At 34.6% G+C, this 21,493-nt stretch overlaps 1 protein-coding gene across 2 annotated transcripts in view; it reads right to left on the reverse strand.

Moving 5' to 3' along the window:
* arid3b (AT-rich interactive domain 3B) overlaps positions 1–21,493 on the reverse strand; it is an 85,471-nt gene that overhangs the window by 5,954 nt on the left and 58,024 nt on the right. For both annotated transcript variants that reach the window (NM_001083002.2, XM_009298079.5), the window contains 4 exon segments: positions 1,923–2,012; positions 2,099–2,401; positions 7,061–7,311; positions 10,709–10,892. In NM_001083002.2, the coding sequence (NP_001076471.2) occupies positions 1,923–2,012; positions 2,099–2,401; positions 7,061–7,311; positions 10,709–10,892 (828 nt within the window).

Here is a 21,493-nt window from a genome sequence, read left to right on the forward strand (position 1 = left end):
CACTTTCCTAACCCATGAGGGTGTTTTAACATTTGAATCAAAATTGGAAGCAGTCACGTGGGTACAGGCGAAAATGAAGCTTCAGACGTCACTGATCACGTGATGATGGCAAAACGAATCAAGCTCCGGTACACTGCTTTACTGTGAGATGTATCCTTTTTTTTGATACATGCTTCAAAGCCTCGGCGCACAACGTCACATCACTAGTGTCCTTTATCCATCTCACGTTAATTTGTACAAAATGTTTATGATGCAGCAATAGTAATTCAGCATTTGTCACACTCTCTTACTGTGATTTCAGTAAATTTCTCATTGACGAAAATTACGAAAGTGCATAAAATTTCTCTTTTAGTCATGCCATGTGGTATCTGATTTGGGGTTAGCGTCTTGAGCTAAAGCACAAAATGCTGGAAAAGTTAACTATGCTAGCAGTTGAAAAAGTGAAATAATAAGTTTAAGTACAATTCGTTACCTTAGAATTATAAGGTTCTACCTGACATTTGTTAAAATTGAGTTACTTACATTCTAATTAAATGACAACTTATTTATATTATGTGATGTTTTAGTATAACATTGAAACACTTTTATTTAAAAACAAAAAAGGTTTTATCTACAAAGTTGAACTCTAGCTTGGCTCTGTAAGGTTCTTTCTGTGAACCAATCAGCATTTTTAACGAACGCATGAGGACCAATCAGGATCAGCTTTCTTTGTCATTTGACCTCCATAGACAGCGGGAAAGACCAGAAAGACAAAATCTGAGTCGGCTAAATAATGCTGCACCACACAAAATTGAGAAGCACTTTTTGAAACTGAGATTAAATGTTAAATTTTACACCGTTAAATAGAAATAAATATTAAAAAACATATAAATTAAATGTGAAATATTTTTATTTTTGTATATATGGCAAGTAAAACATTTTCCGGTGTTTATTAAACTCATTTGCTCATTGTTTGTTTTCTTTAAAGTCTTTAAATTTATATATTAAGCCCTAAGAAGGGCAAATAATTAATTTATTTTATGGGACATATAAATCAATAAATATAATTTTTATAAAGCATAAAATGTAATAAATATTACCATATTTATGAGATGAAATTAACATCTGCACTGGACAAAATATTTAACTCAGCCTTGCATGTTTAATTTGAACAAGAAAAAATATTCATCCTAAAACATTAAATAAATGTTATAGAAAGCACAATTTTACTTTCTCAAGTATCAACATATTGTTACAACACCAATTTATACATTTTTTATGTATTTCTTGAAAAGTAATGCTTCAGTGAATGATCTGCCAGATAGAACCCTGATAATTCCAAGCGGAAAATGACTTTTCAGAATGAGAAGGTTCTATCTGCATTTACCGTGTTTCTTTTACTCCAATTTGCAAATGTAAGAGAATTTTGATCATTTACATTTAGAGTACATTTAGGGTCTCTGTCATGTTAATGTATGAAAGAGAACTGTTACACATATTGTTTGCTATATGGAACGCAAAAACTTATTATTTATTAAAACTTATATATCATTTAGAACGCAGATAGAACCTTATAATTCCAAGGTGACTAATTGTAGCAGAATCAATTATTCCAGATCACATTTAAGCATTTTGCATTATTTTACATTGATGCTTCAGCTCTCAAATGACAATTCAATTAGAGTCGAATTGTTTAGTTAAATTGTAAAGTGGCAGTTTGTCGATTTGGTTTACTTCTGTGTTGATTTTGTTAGGCCTGATCGAGGCCAACTGATTTCCTTATTTTACATTAACACTGTGTTCAGTTTACCATAAATTAAACAGAAATATAAAATATGACAGGTTAAAATCTTTAAAAAGTAGGTCTTTGGAATAACCTGAGGTTAAAGTACCTTAAACAGCACTAGCCAATCGCACATATGAGCAAATATAATAGCACACACCTGAGTAAATAATCCCGTTGACCTCCACAGACACAGTAATGCTGGCAGAGCCATTAGAAGAAATGCTGAGAGACAAGTCCTGCTTCTCCTCTGAAAACACAACCCAATCGTCAATGACACACATCTCACTTTACTTTCCAACTCCCTGTACATTAATAATCCCTCCTCACACTCACCGCGGGTGTTGGCGTTGTTCATCCTCAGGTTGGTGGGGTTCACCTGTGATGCCATGGCCAGCAGGTTTTGTTGGAAGGCCTGCTGCAGTAGCCTCTGCTGCTCCTCTGCCAGACGCGCCATTTTCCTCTCGGGCCCTTCGACCACAGCGGGCCCCGCGTTCACAGCGCCGGCACCCATGCCAGTCTCCAGCCTCTCCCTCAGCTGCTCCAGGGTGGCGGCACGTGCCAGCTGCTGCTGATGCCCCAGAGCCAGGGCTAAGGGGAGACGAGCTGGCAGCATGGAGGCTGGACTGTCCTCTGGGACTGAGGAGAGAGAACAGAAACTGCTCAAATGATGTTCACCGTTAAGGAAATACTGTTTTGGTTGTTTTAACGTATGAGCTGAAGTTAACCACTTAACAAAACCAAAAACAGTGCATTAACTGTTATTGAACTAATGTTTTTTCTACTGAAAGTACTAATAGTTCTATAACAGTGGTCACCAAACTTGTTCCTGGAGGGCCGGTGTCCTGCAGATTTTAGCTCCAACCCTAATCAAACACACCTGAACAAGCTAATCAAGGTTTTACTTGGTATACTTGAAACATCCAGGCAGGTGTGTTGTGGCAAGTTGGAGCTAAACTCTGCAGGGACACCGGCCCTTCAGGACTGAGGTTTTTGATCCCTGTTCTATAAGAACTATTAAAATGCAGATAAATAATTGGAGCTTTGAAAGTAAAAAATATTTCTGCATGTATTTGTTTTTTTAAATGCACCTTTTTTCTTTATACAGGGTTTCTGCAGATATTATAATGTCAAATTTAAGACTTTAAGACCTTTTAACAACCATTAAGTAATAAATTTAAGACCTATATCACAATATTAAAAACACACATACACAGAGAGGAAATGCAAAAAAAAAAAATCACAAAATAAGATAGATAAATTTATTCAAATTGAACAGTACTGAAGACAGGTTAGATTTATTGAACTACAGGAAAAACAAACAAACAAACATCTTAAGGCTGATTTATACGTTCGCCTGGTGCCGCATCGCACGGCTTCGCTGACTGCACACACCTCAAAGAGATGAGGCTCTTTAAAACAACTGTGGCGGTCAAAAGAAAGCCACTGTAAAGTCAGACGGATGAATAGAGAAGTATGAAGTTTCTGGAGCTACGTCATATCATTAACATCATAAGACTTTCAAACTAATTACTATTTATAATTTATTATAATGATTATAAAGATTTTTATAACCATTCAAGATTTTTTAAATCAAACTGATGCATCACTTGCTTTTTCATCATATCTCGGAGAGTTTTACCTATAAAAGTTAAATAATAATGACGACAGAACATGAGTCGCTCTAAAATTATTTTTTTTTATTATAGAAAGAATAAGAGCAAAAAAAAAGTACATTTACTAAAAAATACTGACGTTTTTTATTTTTATTTTATTTTGCCAGCTCAATTCACTCATTACGGTCTGGTTAGCTTTTGTCCTCTACTTAAGCTAAAAAGGCAATAATGGTGCAACATTTTTCACCTTTATCACCAATAAAGCCTAGAAAACGGCATCAGTTACATATATTGTAAACCGATATGTAAGAAATTATGTGTTTCTAAATTATAGTTTTGTAACTATTAATTTTTTTAAGATTGAAAACTAATATACTGTATACATCAGTGTTTAACATATTCTGTAATTGTGTACCAGGGTCTCCACTTAAGCCATGACATTTATTTGGCTTTAACAAACTTAGCGCACCACCACTTACTGGTGTCATATCTGTCCATGAAAGCCCTAACTAGCCAGCACAAAAACACATTATTGTACCCCCCAGCCCACCCCCCCACATTATTTTGTCATCAATATTGCACAACCTTAATCAATCAATCAATCAATCAATCAATCAATCAATCAATCAATCAATCAAATCAATCAATCAAACAGTTGGTTCAATTATATAATATTAAAAATTCAAATTAACAGCAGAAGGCCATTTAATCACTATTTATTGTTAAATGTATTGAATCAACACTAAAATAATAGCAGTTGTATAAAAATATTAACAACTATAGTTAGATATAATTAATAAATAATATATAGTTTCTGTTGAAATGTGCAAAACCAAATGGTGGCTTGTTTTCATAACACATTTATTTAAATACACGTTAAATATTAAAAGACTTTACTAACAAAGTAAGTAAAATATGATTTTTGGTATTTAAGCAGGTAACCATCAACTGTCCAGGCTTTTCTGAGGTAAATGTAGTTGGTCATTTTTACAGACGCCTGTTAAAAGATTCATTTAGCATTTATGCATTTCAGTAAGTTTATTTTTTGAGTATAACTAGTAATAGAACAAAAGAGATCATCTTCCATTTTGAAAAGCTGTTTACATTTCATGTAAAGAAGACTGTACTTACTATGAGATTTAACAAAGCATTAAGCTCACACGATTAAACAAAGATTCAGCAAAGTTTGATTTGAGAATTAAAAGATTGAATTTTAGAATCAATACCAGTTCATCAAACTGAAAATCCTTGATCCAATGCAGCTCTAGCATTTCCACGCCAAAATTGAGCTAGACCTCAATGCTATCTAGCTAAAATGCTAATTGCTATTGGCATTTTAGGATTAGCTTAAATGTCGAAAAAGGTGACATAGGCACAAGAGCAGGGAGAGGAGTAGTTTCTGTGCTCTTTTCATCACCCAAGTGGAAGTTATGAAGCACAATATTTTGACATGAACATGGTTCCCTGCTTTATACATCAACACAAGTGATTCATTTACTTTGGCCTCTGTGGTTTGTCACTGTCAGTGGACCCTCACAGGAAAACACAGCCCCTTAATGGCTTTCACACCATGAGGTTCCCCAATCAGGACAGGAAACTTCATTTCCTCCACACACTTCCTGTCTAGTTTTGGTTTTATTCCACATCAAGGTGCCATTGTGAAGGTGGAGATGTTCTATTTAATGAAATGCATTTACGTGAAAAGCCAAACCAAAACCACATAGCTAGTAGTTAATCACTGGAAAGTGCACTATTTTTGAAAACCTAAATCTGATTTCAGGTTTAAAAAAAAAAAGATTCTGATTTGATAAAACTAAATCTAAATCTCCCCAATATTTGTTTATTTGTGCACAACAGGTATTCCACATACACCATGACCAAATGCAGTTATAGATCAAAGAAAGATCTAATTTTTCCAGGTTGATTTTTTTCAATTATTTACCGTGTGTGGAGTCACGTGACCCTGCTCTGTTTGTTACTTTTGTGTTACTTTGCAAAACATTGATGATTAACAATGCTGCACCAGAGATGCCTTAAGACGGCATATTTTCCATTACATAAAATTATTAAAACATTTGTTTACAGAGGATGCAAGAAATGCATCCTTTAAAATATTATTTGCAGGATAGGAGTTATTTTATTTAGATTTATTTTCTACTTTTAATGTGAAAACACTGAAAATAATTCATTTTGTTTCCAAAAGTGCATTTAATTTTCACTTTTTTTGTGACTGTTTGGTTTAGGCACATGTATGTTTTCTATTCTATTATTTTAAAATCAAGTAATGCACTCTTCATTTAAAAATCTCTCCCTTGCATTAAGTGAGCATATTTACTGTACAAAACCTGTCAGTGAACTATGGGAGCAAAATAAATAAATAAAATAATCGTTTATTAATTGTAATCAAGTTAAAATGATCAATTAATCAAAATTTAGATTTTAGGCCAAATCGCCCAACTCTAGAGCATATTCATCATGATTGGGTAAACGGCTATAATACTGAACAAATAAATGAATTCCAATTTGTATCTATATCAAAAAGTAAAAATCCTTGTTAGCGTATTTATTACTTTTTTTTATTACAAAATTTATATAAAAATCATGGTGTACAAAACAGCCTCTGGACTTGCTGCATCAAAGAAAACAATATTTTAACAACTTTTAAAAAAATTAACCACTTTCTGGCCATCGGTAGGCCCACATGGAATCTGCATGCGCAGAATTCAGCAGATTTTTAGCCCATCATTAATTCGGTTTATTTACTTGAGTAAATGTGTTTAAATCTATATTTATTCAGTTTTTTTTATTAATTTCAGTAATATTATTAACTAATGTGAAAATGTACATCTGATTTATGTACAATGCAGTTTGTACAGTAATATTTTCTGTCTTTTACTAGATAAATTATATGTCAAACTTGCTTTATTTACCAAATAAAGTGAATCTAATTGTATTTGCATTTTAAACATTAAATAAAAGTTAAAAAGATATTATTTTTTACTTCATATATTCAAGTTTTAGTTATGATACTCCCAAAACAATTCCGCAGACTTTTACTAAAATTCTCAGCATAAATAGCAAAAAACGTCCGAAGACTCCGTCTGGCCCTAGCCAACGAATATTAGGCATAAATATATATATATATATATATATATATATATATATATATATATATTACGATTGAGATTTTTGGAAGGATTACATTTCCTTGTAAACGTTTATTATTACCATTTGTTAAGCCTCAACGTACAGTTTGATGGAGTATTTGGACCTGAAAGCCGTTTCACGTGACGTCACACTTAACAAGCAGATAGATCATATGTAAACTTGTCATAAGTTTCCCAATTGATCTGATTACTTTAGTTCTACATTGTCAATCTTGCGTTTCATTTGGATCAATCACCTTCAGAAACGATTAAAGTGTTTACATGAAGGCTTTCCTGTCAGACTAAACCATCAATCCAACTGTAAATGGATTAATTGTGTCCATGTAAAGGTAGCTAATGACAACGAATGTGAATCTCCACCTCACCACTAGTGGGAGCAATTGACACCACATCTTTCTTCATGCAGTGCTTTTGACTAAACAAATCCTGAGGGAAATTAAAGAATTTACATTTTGTTTTCACTGTCCTCATTTCCTGTCAAGCAGAAGAGATAATGGCATTAAGAAACTGCGCACCTGTGGCTTTCTTCAGGGCAGGACTGGGGGTGGCCTGCAGCTCGTTGTGTCCTGTGGCGGGAAGGTGCATTTTTGGAGGAGAGAGGAGATGAGGGGCTGCTCCGCTGGGTGAAGGGGAGAAGCGGTATAGGCTGTTGCTGTATCCGGGACGGCGGCCCTCTCTACGGTTACTATCGATGGCCGCCTGCAGCTCTCCAGGGGAACTCAGACCCTTCTTCTCACATTCGTACGGGTACAGGTACTTCATATACCTGTAAGAGGAGATTAAAAACTTGTCAGCCTAACGCAGGTTCACACGGTGCAATTTTTAAACCTTTGACCCATGTTATTTTAATGTGACCATTATTTAGAATGCATCACTTTAAAGTTTCAAGTCTATCAAGTAAAAGCACCGCCAAAGTGAGGATTTCTTTTGTGTCTTTCCCCATTTCCTGCAATAATTGACATAATTGAGCTTAATGATCATATTATATGATCTATGATAGATGATGGGTGCTGCCATGTTATGACCCGTTTCCACTGAGAGGTGAAGTAGGTATGATTTGGTACGCCTTTATGCTCATTTCCACTGTCAAAAGATACCAAATAGCTGTACCACTTTTTGTGTAGCCTTTTTAAAATAGTACCTAGTACAACAAAAGAGTACCAAAAGGCAGAGCTAGACATGCATCTCAACAATATTGGCTTGCAGACAAACTATGAATGCACAGATACCATTTTTTTGGAACCGATCCGATCCCAATACCAAAATTCTGAGTATCGACTGATACAGATCCGATCCCTATACTGTGCCTTTTTTTTAACATAATACAGTTTCTATAGTTCTGGTGATAAACTCAAATAATATATCTTATTCAGTAAAAATAACAGACCTAATAAACTATGCTACATTATTTGAGCATTCATTATGACATCAACAAGATTTGTTGTGATCCAGCTTATGTTTCCTTTTTTGTCTTTGAAATCTGTAATAGGCTACCAATTGTGAATGAATGGAAAATGACTGACAGGCGCAGCGGATGGAAGCGCTGAGTTAAACATGAATTTAACCACTTGAATATTCATCTGTGCTTCACATTAAGGTATAGAAAGGCTTCAGAACATGGGATATAGTAGGCCATGACACATGGCTTCACTACATGACAACTTTCTATTGCCTTATAATAGGATACCTTCATGGCTTTTGTTGGCTTATAAATTATTGTTGAGCAAATAGTGCACGTGTAAGATCGGATTTGGATCGGTTGCAGCTGGATGATACTCTATCCAGCAAAAATAAGCGGTATCGAATATATATCCGATCCAAGTAAGACAAATGTCATTAGCGTGTGTACAAGCCAGGAGAATGAAAACAAAGGAAGTGCTAATTTTAAATACACAGCCGAGACATTACATCGTAATAATATATCCATATAATAGCAAGCCATGGTCGACCGGAGCTCAAACAAACCTCGTCATCGTCTTGATGAACAGCCTCAAAGCCAAATAAACCTTATTGTTGTTTACGAGGCCGTTTTAGGATCGAACGGTTTCACTTTCTCTAGAGAGCTCACGATTGAACACCGCACATCTATATTTGAAATAATGAACTTCTTGAGCTTATGATAACGTGCCCGTGACTATTGATATGCTTCTGACATCTGATCCTTTCAGAAACGGACCACTGCGGGAGTGAGGCACGAAAAACAAAGGAGCAAATGACTCTTTCAGTAACCTAAAAGATGAAAACTGCACAAGGGTAAGGACAGGGGTCTTTAAACTTCCATGTTTAATTATTATCATCACCTTTTGGGCTTTTATGAACTCGGAATGACGAAATAGATTTTTAACAATGTGTTAACGTCACATGTGCTGGTGAAGAATAAAGATGAGAGATTTGTACTGACAGTATATCATATCGCTTATGAACCCAAGATAAGGCCTAAATGTAAGTTTTGGATATTTTTATTTGTAATTGGTAACATTTTAGAGACTGTAAACCTCTGTATGTGTTCATAAATGTTTTATTTTTTATTTCATATAATAGCAGATGAGTTACCGTAGGCTATTTCGCATTATCATTGATGTGCAGCTATAATCAAATCGTGTTTATAGAAAGGTTAGCAATAAACATATATTTACACTGTACATAAGTATTTATGTATATAAAGCATTTGTTTAGTAAGAAGAGCTTCTCATATGTGAACTTTAAGTGAGAATGACGTCGACTGCAACTTTCTGTTGAACACCACGCCCACCAGGCAGTGGAGACACTGATAAAGGTGACATGTACCAAACCGTACCGTATCACTCAGTGGAAACTGGCCATTAGTGCTAAAGTGGAGAGATTAAAGCTGCATTTTCTGCAAATGTTGACAAACATGGATCCGAAATATATTGTGAAATATTTGATACTCCAATCCTCAAATGTGTAAGAAAATATACAGCATAATTTAAACTGCTTAATTGTCATTTAATTCGAGCTATGATGACTGATGGGCACAGGCAACTTAGCAACTTAGTCCCATGACCACTTTAAATCACACCTGTGTGATTGTACACTCCAGGGACCAGCCAAGACGGATCACACCTTTGTGATTGTGTCAAAGGGTTAATAATCCTTTTACAATTGTAGTTTGTCACAATAAAAATACTGAAATGATGAAATAATGAAAATAATTGCCATATTACACTGTAAAATATTAGTTGTCAATGTCAGACTATGACAATTAATTAATGACTAGCAGAAACAACAACAAAACAAACAAAAAAAGAATCATTTTAAACAAATCTCAAAATCCATCCCCATTTAAGAGCTGTAGTACTGTATCTGATATTTGTACTTCCAGAGTTTTCCCCTCCATCCCCCTTTCTTTCTGGCATGTAAACTACTAATATTGGTTTAAGAGGTTAAATAATATTTGTTTGGTGCGGGTCAGCTGGGTAACAGGCTTGAGAAAGATGTGGGGCCAATAACACCGTTTTGACTTAATCCGGTTTACGATGGTAGCTGCATTCAAATTGTCTTCCAATGGTTTATTTGGCTATGAGACAAAAAAGCATTGCAGTTGACAAATGTGTACATTGCCATTTGTTTGATATAGAGACATACATATTAATTATGTAGATGTCAATGTACACAAACATCACTGTGGCATTTTGTCTAACTCATATTAAGATAGGAGTATTGGTGTCCATGAAAACATCCTCAATAACCCCACAAATCTCATGTGTTCTGAACTGTGGCCAACTCTGAACTTGGTCGGCTATAACCCTGACTCAACACTGCACATCCTGTGATATGACTATTGTGAATGCACACATTGTGATATTAACACTGAAACAATATAGATTGTGCAGTCCTAGATAAACCTGTCATCAAATACAGCTCTACTATTGGTTCTTGGTTTAATGTTTGTCACAGTTGAGATCTCACTAATAGAGAAGTGTCTCAAATTTTCTGACATTGCGAAATTTCATTAGAGGAAGAATTCGATCACAACAGCCATTACTCGGCTGTGAGCGAACATGCCAGACCAGCAGCAATCAAATACACCAGATTTATATTTTTCTCGGATGGTCAAAACCACATTACGAGCATGTCTTTATACCATACACAATGATCTCAAGTACAAAAAGAGAGAGATGGAAAATTTCAGAAGATCTTACTGTGTGCGGAGGGTGAAGGCGGCACTGGTGATGGAGGTGGGCAGGTTCAGGCCTTTGGTGATCTCCCTCCAGATCTTCTTGTTGATCACCTCTACCAGACCTCCCTTCTCAGTCACCAGTTTATACAGCATGTACAGATCCAACACCTGCTTGGCCATGATGGGGATTCGATTTACAGGTGTACCTGGAGAAGACACAATTAAAAGACAACTGAGTGATTGTTTTCTTAGCTAGTTTGATGTAGTCGGTCATAAAGAATGGTTGCTGTAACTAATAAGTCAGCATACCATGGGTGGAACATTGGACCGCTAAGGGGTTAAACAGATCTGGTTGAAAGTTTAGTTCAGGTGGGATAAGGGAATACAATATTAGCCAATGAAGACTGTGGCTATGGCCCCGTTTTCACCTGGTACTAAACTACGATTGGGAAACAAACCCCTATATGTATGATCAGCATCACACTGAATCAGAATGCAAATTTCAATGCAACTTGAATGAGATGTCAACGGACACCAGAGAAAATTAAAGAGGATTGAAAATCCCTTTTATATGAAGAAAGGCTATACTTAAAAGTAGTAACCTGTAAGCAATTTATAACTGTTAAATCTGCTTACTGTTTAAGTGTAGACATTTTCCTAAATGATAACTAGGGTATGGAACAGGGCTTCTGCAGGTTTCACCAAGTTAAATTTATTAAGAAAGTTTTAAGACCATAATGAATGCAAATTTTAGACCCATTAAAGGACTAAACACAAAGGAATTTTTCAAATGGCCCAGATGGAAAATATTTTGGTCCTACTTTATATTAAGTGGCCTTAACTACTATGTACTTACATAGGAATTAATAGTTTGTTACAATGTACTTATACATGTATTTACTGTGTACTTATGCTTGATTAAATACATGTATACAATTACATCTGTAATTAACTTTTGTAATTACATTTGTAAATACACTGATGACCACCCCTTACACCTTAACCCACCCTTAAACCTACCTATGCCACCAAATCTGTCCATAACCCAACCTCTATCCCAACTCAAAAGCACCACAAGTGTTCTCAAATACATTATAAACACAGTAAGTACATTGTATTTATTTTTTGATGCAAGTACATAGTAGTTAAGGACACTTAATATAAAGTGGGACCAATATTTTTATTATAATATTATTAATAATACAATAATAAAAACAAGCAAGCTCTACATGTATCCATACAAGCTTATTTTCCAACATAAAATTTCTTTAAAATAAAAAAAGTTAAAAAAATGAACAAAAGTTTTAAGAACTATAATAAACTAAATGTATGCACAACAATCTGTCCAGGTCGGTATCCTAAGCAGTAAATACACGGAAAAATTATTGTATAATAATTAAACCATTACGATAAAGTTAAAAATTACATTTTTAAATAAAAGGTTTGAAGTTTTATTGAGACAGATTGTTGGTGATTAAATGGGTGTTGGCCAGAAAATTAAGACCTGTTAAAAAAAGATTCAAGACCTACAACACTATTCCAGTAAATTTAGGACTTTAAGGCCTAAAATTTTGCCTTTGAGATTTAAGACTTTAAGTCCCCACGGACACCCTGGGAAAGATTCCTCCATCAGTAATATGCAAAAATTTATAAGAAACATAAATAATAAAATCATTAACATTTTGCACAAATAATCAAAATATTATGGATTAAAAATGTTAATTTTAAAAAGAAATATCAATTTAACACTCATTTTTAGAATTTTTATAAAAACTATTCGATTTGTGCATGTGTTGTATGTTTGTGTTCAATATCCATGTGTATTAATGTTAATTCAGTTTCACCTTTCCTGCGATGTATCAAATCTATGCCATGTTCCTGCTCAAGACAATAAAAAAAGCTTTTATGACCATAAGTTGGTCTTGAATGTCGAAACAAATACAAAAGACATTAAGAAAGAAAAGACTAACTGAATGCGGCTAATTTCTCACAAAAAAGCAAGGCCTCTTGGTTTGTAAGATGTAGTTATTAGTTCTGAAATTGTTTTAGTTTTTTTTCCCCATGTAAAAAATCTAGTATTGATAACATTTTAATACAAATGATGCCAAGTAAGAAAATTATTATCAATTTTATATTGATATTACTAATTATGTTAAAATTATTAGTATTTTTGTGTTGTATTACGATGTTCTATGATTATGTTGAACACCTGATGATGGCCATACCCTAAATCAATTTCGCCACGGGAACTAAAAGTTACCTTTAATTCAAATGATCGCATTGTGGAAAAAACAAAAAAGTAAAATTTAAATAAATATTAAATATTGGCACAATAAACCAGGGATTTGTTTTGTTTGACAAAAGATCTAAAGGCTGCACTGTCAAAATAAGACACTCCTTGAACACATCTTAAAAAAAAAAAAAAAAAAAAAAAAGACAAATATTATCAGTCCATCCAACCATGACCGAACGCGGCACACAGGTTGAATAGCAAATTATTGACAAGCTCAACGGAGTGAAGAACTAATTTAACCACTGAAATACTAATCTGTACTTCACATTAAACTACAGAATGGCATTTGAGAGCAATTTTATAGTGCTTAATATCATCTTCATGGATTATGTTGAGCTTAACAATGTCAAAGAATAGTTCACGAGCAATATCGCATTGGAATAGTTCCCATCTGGTCCCTGATCTGGCAAAATGCATTCCTATTTACACTTTAAGATCTGATCGCCTGTTTTTGACTACCTCTGAAGGTTATTAAAGCTTTTTTGACCCATTTAGACACAGACTTGGTATTAGTTCAGATCACAAGTGCATGATATTATAAAAAAAATACAGGTACACACGTGGCCTATGGTAAATGGATGGACTGATTACAGGTAGTATTGGCCTGAAATAGAAATGGAAGCGGTTGCCAATTTGTAGCATTAAATGTGCAAGTGTATCTGTGCTGCCCAGCCCTGGCAGAAAAAACAGGGATTGAAGTGATTGAGTTCTTAATCTGGGAGCAGTGAGCCGGTGTGGAGAGGCCAGTGCAATGAAGCTCATTTGAAGGGATTGCGACAACTAAAAACTACACACACACACACACATACACTCATGCTCTGTTAGCGCAGTTACAAGTGTTTGTACAAGACATAAGGGGAGGGGCTTTGAGCCCCATAATGCCATGCTCAAATCCTCCCCCCACACATACCACACTGGCCTATTCTGGAATAAAACCAATTAATGTGTGTGAGTCTGTGTGTATGTGTGTGAGTGAGGGAGAGACAGAGAGAAAGAGAGAGAGAGAGAGAAGTGGGGTTTAAATAGTCTTTGTGACTTGAGGTCAGGATTATGCCCTAATTTAGCCACTCCATTCTCATAAACATAAATTCACATGCACAAAGAAGGACAAGGGAGCAAAAAACAAATATCAAAAACATTTATGTTGGTAATAAATGTGATGATTATGTTCATGTGACATTCTGTCTTCAAATATATAAGTTATAGTATATACAAGATCAACAACACATTTGACAATACATCATATAATAGTAATCTTTAAAAAGAAAAAAGAAAATAACACAAATATGAACATGTAAATGTATGCGAGCGCATAAAATATAATAAACAATCTACAAGCATAGAGAACTTTGATCATTTAAGAGTTGGATTTGTGAGTTTATCAATAGTGTTTTGAATTTACGAATTGGATTTGTATATTTCTGAATTGTGTTTTAATTTATGAATTGGATTTGTGTGTTTATGAATCGTGTTTTGAATTTAAGAATTGGATTTGTGCGTTTATTAATCGTGTTTTAAATTTACGAACTGGATTTGTGTATTTTTAAATCTTGTTTTTAATTCATGAATTTGGTTTGTGATTTTTGAATCTTGTTTTGAATTTATAAATTGAATTTGGGTGTTTATGAATCTCGTTTTGAATTTCTAAATTGGATTTGTGTATTAATCAATCGTGTTTAGAATGTACGAATTGGATTTGTGCGTTTATCAATCTTGTTTAGAATTTACGAATTGGATTTGTGCGTTTATCAATCTTGTTTTGAAAATACAAATTGTATTTGTGCGTTTATCAATCATGTTTAGAATTAAAAAATTGGATTTGTGTGATTAATAATTGTGTTTTGAATTTACGAATTGGATTTGTGTGTTTATCAATCGTGTTTTGAATTTACGAATTGGATTTGTGTGTTTATCAATCGTGTTTTGAATTTACGAATTTGATGTGTGCTTATCAATCGTGTTTTGAATTTACGAATTTGATGTGTGCTTATTAATCGTGTTTTGAATTTACGAATTTGATTTTGGAGTTTATCAATCGTGTTTTGAATTTACAAATTGTATTTGTTTGTATATCAATTATGTTTAGAATTTACTAATTGGATTTTTGTGATTAATAATTGTGTTTTAAATTTACGAATTGGGTTTGTGTGTTTATTAATAGTGTTTTGAATTTGCAAATTGGATTTGAGTGTTTATCAATCGTGTTTTGAATTTATGAATTGGATTTGTGTTTTTAAACCGTGTTTTGAATTAACGAATTAGATTTGTCTGTTTATCAATCATGTTTTGAATTTACGAATTGGATTTGTATGTTTATCAATCGTGTTTTGAATTTACGAATTCGATTTGGGTGTTTATCAATCGAGTTTTGAATTTACGAATTATATTTGTGTTTATCATTCATGTTTTGAATTTATGAATTGGATTACGTCACCTTAGAATTAAAAGTTTCTATCTACATTCTGCATGATTTTGAGATATTGAGCGCTTTAAAGTTTTTTTCATTCCATATGATTCAGTATGTGTGTAACATTTATTTTTAAATAAAAAGTCTAAAATCATCCCATAATGTAAATAAGTTGTCATTTAATAAGAAAGTCAATAACTCAACTTTGACAAAAATGTCAGATAGAACCTTATAATTATCTAAGATGACAATTTGTTACGAATTACGAATGCAATTACGAATTGGATTTGTGTATTTTCGAATTGTGTTTTGAATTTAAGAACTGGATTTGTGTGCTCATGAATCGTGTTTTGAATTTAAGAATTGCATTTGTTTATTTTCGAATCTTGTTTTGAATTTACGAATTGGTGTTGTGTTTTTTTAATAGAGTTTTTTTAATTTACTAAATGGATTTTTGAATGCAAATTTTGTTGTGGATCTTTAAATTAAATTTTGTAAATGTATTATTTGCATATCACAGTCATAGGCCTCAAAAAACACTTACGAAATGATAAATTATAATCCAGGCTCAACACTGAGTAAACTAACGATGCGACTACTGTTAATGATCACATTGCAATAACGATGCAGAAACAATATATTGTGTAGCCCTAATATAAATATATACACATATGTATAAGTGTATAACCAAATATACTAGAGCTAAATATTAATAATTGAACATTTTGTTGTGCAATATTCTTCACAGAAGCACAACATCTATACACCATCTCCAAACAAACCCTTAATTGGAATACTTCCATTTGAGTTGGTGGAATTATTGGGATCAGAATGTTCTGTTCTGAACCTCCTCACAGCGAGCAGTCATAAAGCGTTCATTTAGCCAGTGTAATTTAGAAGGCCAGGCCTCCAAGACAAGGCCCAGCACCCCCCGGAGAGTCCGGAGCAAGGCCTCTCTTTGAAAGGCAGTTATTTAATGCTGGGAATGACATTACTCATTCATCAAACAATCGCTGCTTAGATTCTAGCAAAAAGGTTAGCGCTAGGTCATCGAGCTGGAGATTCAGGTACAGCAGCGCAGGAAAACCGCATCGCGTAAACGGCGTCAAGAGAGCGACCTTGTGACACGATTCATAACTGTGAAACCAATTTAGCACAACCTGGAGAATGGGAAAGTCATTGGAAGCCTTTTCCTGCTAAAGAGGCTCGCTATTGATTGATGGAAGCAGTGCTATGGCTTAATGCTGAAGCAATGCACTTCTAATTGATATCATGCTGTCTCTCCGAATACGTCTCACACATCAGACTGGGATAATGAAATAAAAGCATCATGTTGCCGGGTATGTAAATGCTGAACAAATCTATTTAAGACAGGATCTGGATGCAAATTCAACTAAAATGTCAACATACGGAGACAAAAAGCAGAGGACAGACAATGACTAACATTGCTGCATTAGTCACTTAACTAGGGCTGTGCAATTAAACGAAATTGAATCGCAATTACAATTTGAAATGTAGCGATTAGCTAAATCGCTAGAGACTGCGATATAAAATTTATATGCATTATTGAATTTCCCTTGCACAGAGCAAATGCATCTTACTAGCCAATTGAGCGAGCACACTTCCGTTCTGCCCAATTAGAACTGTGCAACTGAACTATGCAGAACGGCCACAATTAAAAACAAACAAATAAGAAGCGCAGACAAGTAGGATTTGACATCTGCCGTCTTAGAAGCAATAATAGATGAATGAATATCAAAGAAAAACAGGACATCGATAATATAGGAATATTTTGGTTACAAAGTCACAGACATGGAACAAAAACAGGTAATCTGTAAGAATTGTTGCCACAGCATGGGAAAATACAACCAGCATCTAAAAAAGCACCACAAGCAGCTGGAAGAGGAGTGTCTTCCTAAAAAGTCAACTGAACAGCAAAGTACCATTTCAGAGTTTTTATTTTTATAACAATTATTTTTTTGTTGTTATAATAACCTAAACTCTCCCTCATTTCAGTTAAACTTGTTAAAAGAATGCTAAGGTCATTTTATTTGTGGCTCTAGAGAAAAATTTGTGTTTCATTTCTGACTATTTAAAAACAAAATTGAAAAAGTGTTTAAGTTAATATCTTTTCCGTTCCTTTTTAACAGTCAATGCAGTTTAGCAATAAGAAGCTAGGATACAGATTATTGAGCTGAAGCTTGACTACAAAATGAAATCGCAAATCAAATCAAAAAAATCAATATTTCAAAAAAAAAAAAAAAAAAAAAATATATATATATATATATATATATATATATACATATACATATATATACATATACATATATATATATATATATATATATATATATATATATATATATATGTGTTAGTGCTGTCAAAATTAGTGCGTTAATGCATGCGATTAATTTTAAATATTTAACACGTTAAAAAAAACGCAGTTGCATTTTTTTTTCCTGTTGTGGCCGTGGTGTGTTCAACATGCAAAGAAATATGGATAAGACTAAGGAGGCACTTTTTTAAGGCAAGTTTCAGTATAAAATAATTAATGTCGCATCACCAGGCTCTCCAGCGTTTTCTCCAGAGTTTCATCTAATTTTGTATGTTTCATTTTTAACTTTCGACTTCTGTTTTAATGGAGTTTGATACCGCATAGCGAACGGAAAGAAAAAACTCAGCATGTGTGATTCGGTGGTCCTTTAAGGCAATCAAAAATTGCTGTTTTTACATGGTAGACTCTTAATAAGAGTATTATCTTAATCATATTAAAAATGGAGTATTGGCGTCCATGTAAACGAAGTGCCAGGTGAAGTCCCGAGCTGTCAAAGTCAGCGCATTCCTCTGCCTTTCAGCATGTGCCCTTCAATGTTTCATTAAGTCTGACGTGTTTCCTGCTTTAACGCAAGTTTTGTAAAGTGTCTGCTTCGCGTTGTTATGTCAGAATTCTTGTGAAACTTTATAACGCTTAGTTTAAGCAAATTTGATGAACGAGATCATGCGTGTTGAAACTGAAGGAAGTTGCTCCGGCTCCGGTATTTTGTCTGTTTGTGCGCTTTGGTGTGACACAACGCGTACCTGTATGTGTCATTGATGTACCGCTTGATGCTTCTTACGTCTATATATACTAATTCAGTAGTCCTGCTTGTTGTGGATCTTGCCTGTTCTCACTCTCAGCTCACATCTTTCAATACAAAAGGTCCACATTGTCCCCCGACAATGTCAACAGACTGCTCTATATAAAAAAAAAGAATGGTGGGCCATTATCGGCATTAACCTGCTGCATTAACACGAGACTCTTATGGTGAAAAAAAATATCGTTGTTAATATATTCTCAAAGTTGGGTTGGGAGCTGGGTCTATTCTACGCAAGCTATGATGACTTTCACCTTCATATTTTTGGGCGCGGATGTATACGGGTGAGCCGTCGAACAAAAAAAAAAAAAGTGCCCTTCTGAATCAAATCAGCAGGATGCCCTTTTGGATCTTTCACTTACTTTGAAGACACTACTGACTATGTTTACATGAACATCTGTAGTTTAGTTATTTGCCTTAATAGACAAAAGTATAAATAAAGCGTTTATGTGAAATGCTTTAATGTAAGAGTTTCCTGTAATTTTGGGTGACTTCAACTGCAGTTCGGCACTTTTTACCTTCACTAATGAACATTTCATTCAGTTTTTGATGCATTTTGGAAACCGGAGATGAGCTCCTGGGCTAATGCGCCACCTAGCTTGAGAAACCCGTTCTTAAAGACTTATATTTAGTCATTATTTGGGTAGCACACATATTCTGAATGCCTTCTGCAGAATTCAAATGAGCCATTTTAATCTAGATTAATTCCAGGATTACACAGAGATTAATCTAAATTATAAAAAAAATTATCTATACCTACCTATAAAAACTCAACTGGGGTTGATTTGTTTTGTGTTTAGATTCTAAGACGAAGCAAACTGTTTACATAAAGGAAGTGGAAGCAATTTTTAACAATCAAATTTTCTTTTTAAACACCATCTAATTTCATCCCCTCCCCCGTTTTTTTTCTAGAGGAAAAAAAAAAAGGCCAGTGAATCTGACCACTGCCCTAAATATAGGAGGAAACAGCTGCCCACATTAAGAAGCCACAGTTCTACGATGAACCAATAAGGCGCCCAAGACGCCTGGCTGGTGAAGGAAATTCCACACTTTGACCTGAACAATGATTGCCATTCTTACAGTAAGGCCTTCTCAGAGAGGAAGTGAGGGGGCATACAGGAAGCGCATGGTCTAACAGACGACGAAAGACCCTGGATGATGCTGTGCGGCTAGATCTTTAGCTTTGATAACCTGAAAGATGGTTCAGTGAAGTCCGATCACATTTCACAAAGGAAACAACAACAACAAAAAGGGATTTTTTTTGCTTACACAAAATGAAAGATTGTATTTTGAGCCTTTTGTACACTATTTTTGATGTATTACTGCAAAAGGTCTGGGTTGATCTATATATGACATACAGCAAGCAGTCGACCTCACAAAAATGCTCTGGGTTTCTTGATTTCTTCAACTGAAGTCACGAGGCTTTATATTGATAGGCTGCGCATCAAATAACCAGTAGTCTTTATTCCTTTTTCACACAACCTTGGATTAGGCATGTTAGGCTGCATTTACATTGCATGGTTAAAGCGATTCAATTTTGATTTTTTCTCCTCATGTGGCACAGATTAGACCTGGTCCAACTATGTGTTAGTAGGAAAAAATATATATATTTAGATCGGTTTTAAGCCTCATTCAACTGTGAAAAAAAAAAAATCTGATGCCTAAAGTCTAAACAGGTAGATTGGATTTTTAATGCGAGTTGTACGTCATTGAAAAATGGTGGCAATGAGAGAAAACATCCGCCGTGTAAACAATATAGGGATGCAACGATTTTGCTTGTACAATTATAGAGGAATAATCACGGTTTAAGGAATAATCACTACTAGCATTTAAAAAAATAAATTACATGATAAGTCCTTATATTTTAAAGCACAAAATAATATTAAATAATAATAAAAGACAATAATCCATTTCTCTTTGGACTTAAAAATAAGTAAAAAAAGGTTTTTGACATTTAAATATAATTAATAATTTTACACCGAAAATAAATGACTAGGGATGTAACGATTCATCTAACTCAAGATCCAATACGATTCATGATACTAATCTCATGATTCACGAATCAGTCATGAATTTTAAACAAAAATATTTTAAGTGAAGTTTGTTTATAAACTAATTTCGAGAGGATCACGTGCTTATGATTTATCACGGCCGGTCTCGTATTAGCTAATCATTATCTTCCAATCATATGAGCCTTAAGCTACTATAAAGAACCGCAGTTTCCAGTCCACATTATCTTCGTTTGGAAGAAACCCCCCTTCCTCCCCATTCTCCTCCTTGACATTTGATTGGGCGGCACGGTGGCCCAGTGGTTAGCACTGAGGGCCTCACAGCAAGAACACCACTGGCCTAGTTTCGCCTAGCCGGTGGGCGTTTCTGTGAGGAGTTTGTATGTTCTCCCCGTGTTCGCGTGGGTTTTCCCCGGGCTCTCCGGTTTCCTCCCACCATCTAAAGACATACATCACGCTCAAGAACCATGCATGCTCTAGCCCCTTCTCAGATGTTCCCTTAGCTATCGCAGTCGGGGAGTTCTGAGATCCACCGAGCTCAGGCTCCCCTCCAGCTCTGCGAACGGGGGGGAGCCCCGGGCTCGAGGATCCCTTGAGCTCGGGGCTCTCTCCCGGGACAGCATGCCAAACAAGCTTTGATGGATCATTGGCTAAGTGTGAACTCTTGAAACAAGTTTAAGGTGAAGAGCTTTTTCATTTTTTCTTAAATGCTGCACTTTTTTTCTGCTAAGTCATACATTTTCTGGCATAATTAAATTGCTATTTTTAAAACAAAATAAAAAAGTATAATAATAATATAAACTTAAGACTGATTAATATAAACAAACTAATAAACTGTGAACGTGCTGGGATTTTACCTTTTTTTTTTTAAGTAGTATGAGCATATCTATGTTTTCTGGCATAAGCGGAGGTATTTGGACATTTACAATAAAAATAAAAAAAACTCATTCAATGGGGACTGAGA

The sequence above is a fragment of the Danio rerio genome, chromosome 25 (genome assembly GCF_049306965.1).
Source record: "Danio rerio strain Tuebingen ecotype United States chromosome 25, GRCz12tu, whole genome shotgun sequence".
NCBI classification, from domain to species: domain Eukaryota; kingdom Metazoa; phylum Chordata; class Actinopteri; order Cypriniformes; family Danionidae; genus Danio; species Danio rerio.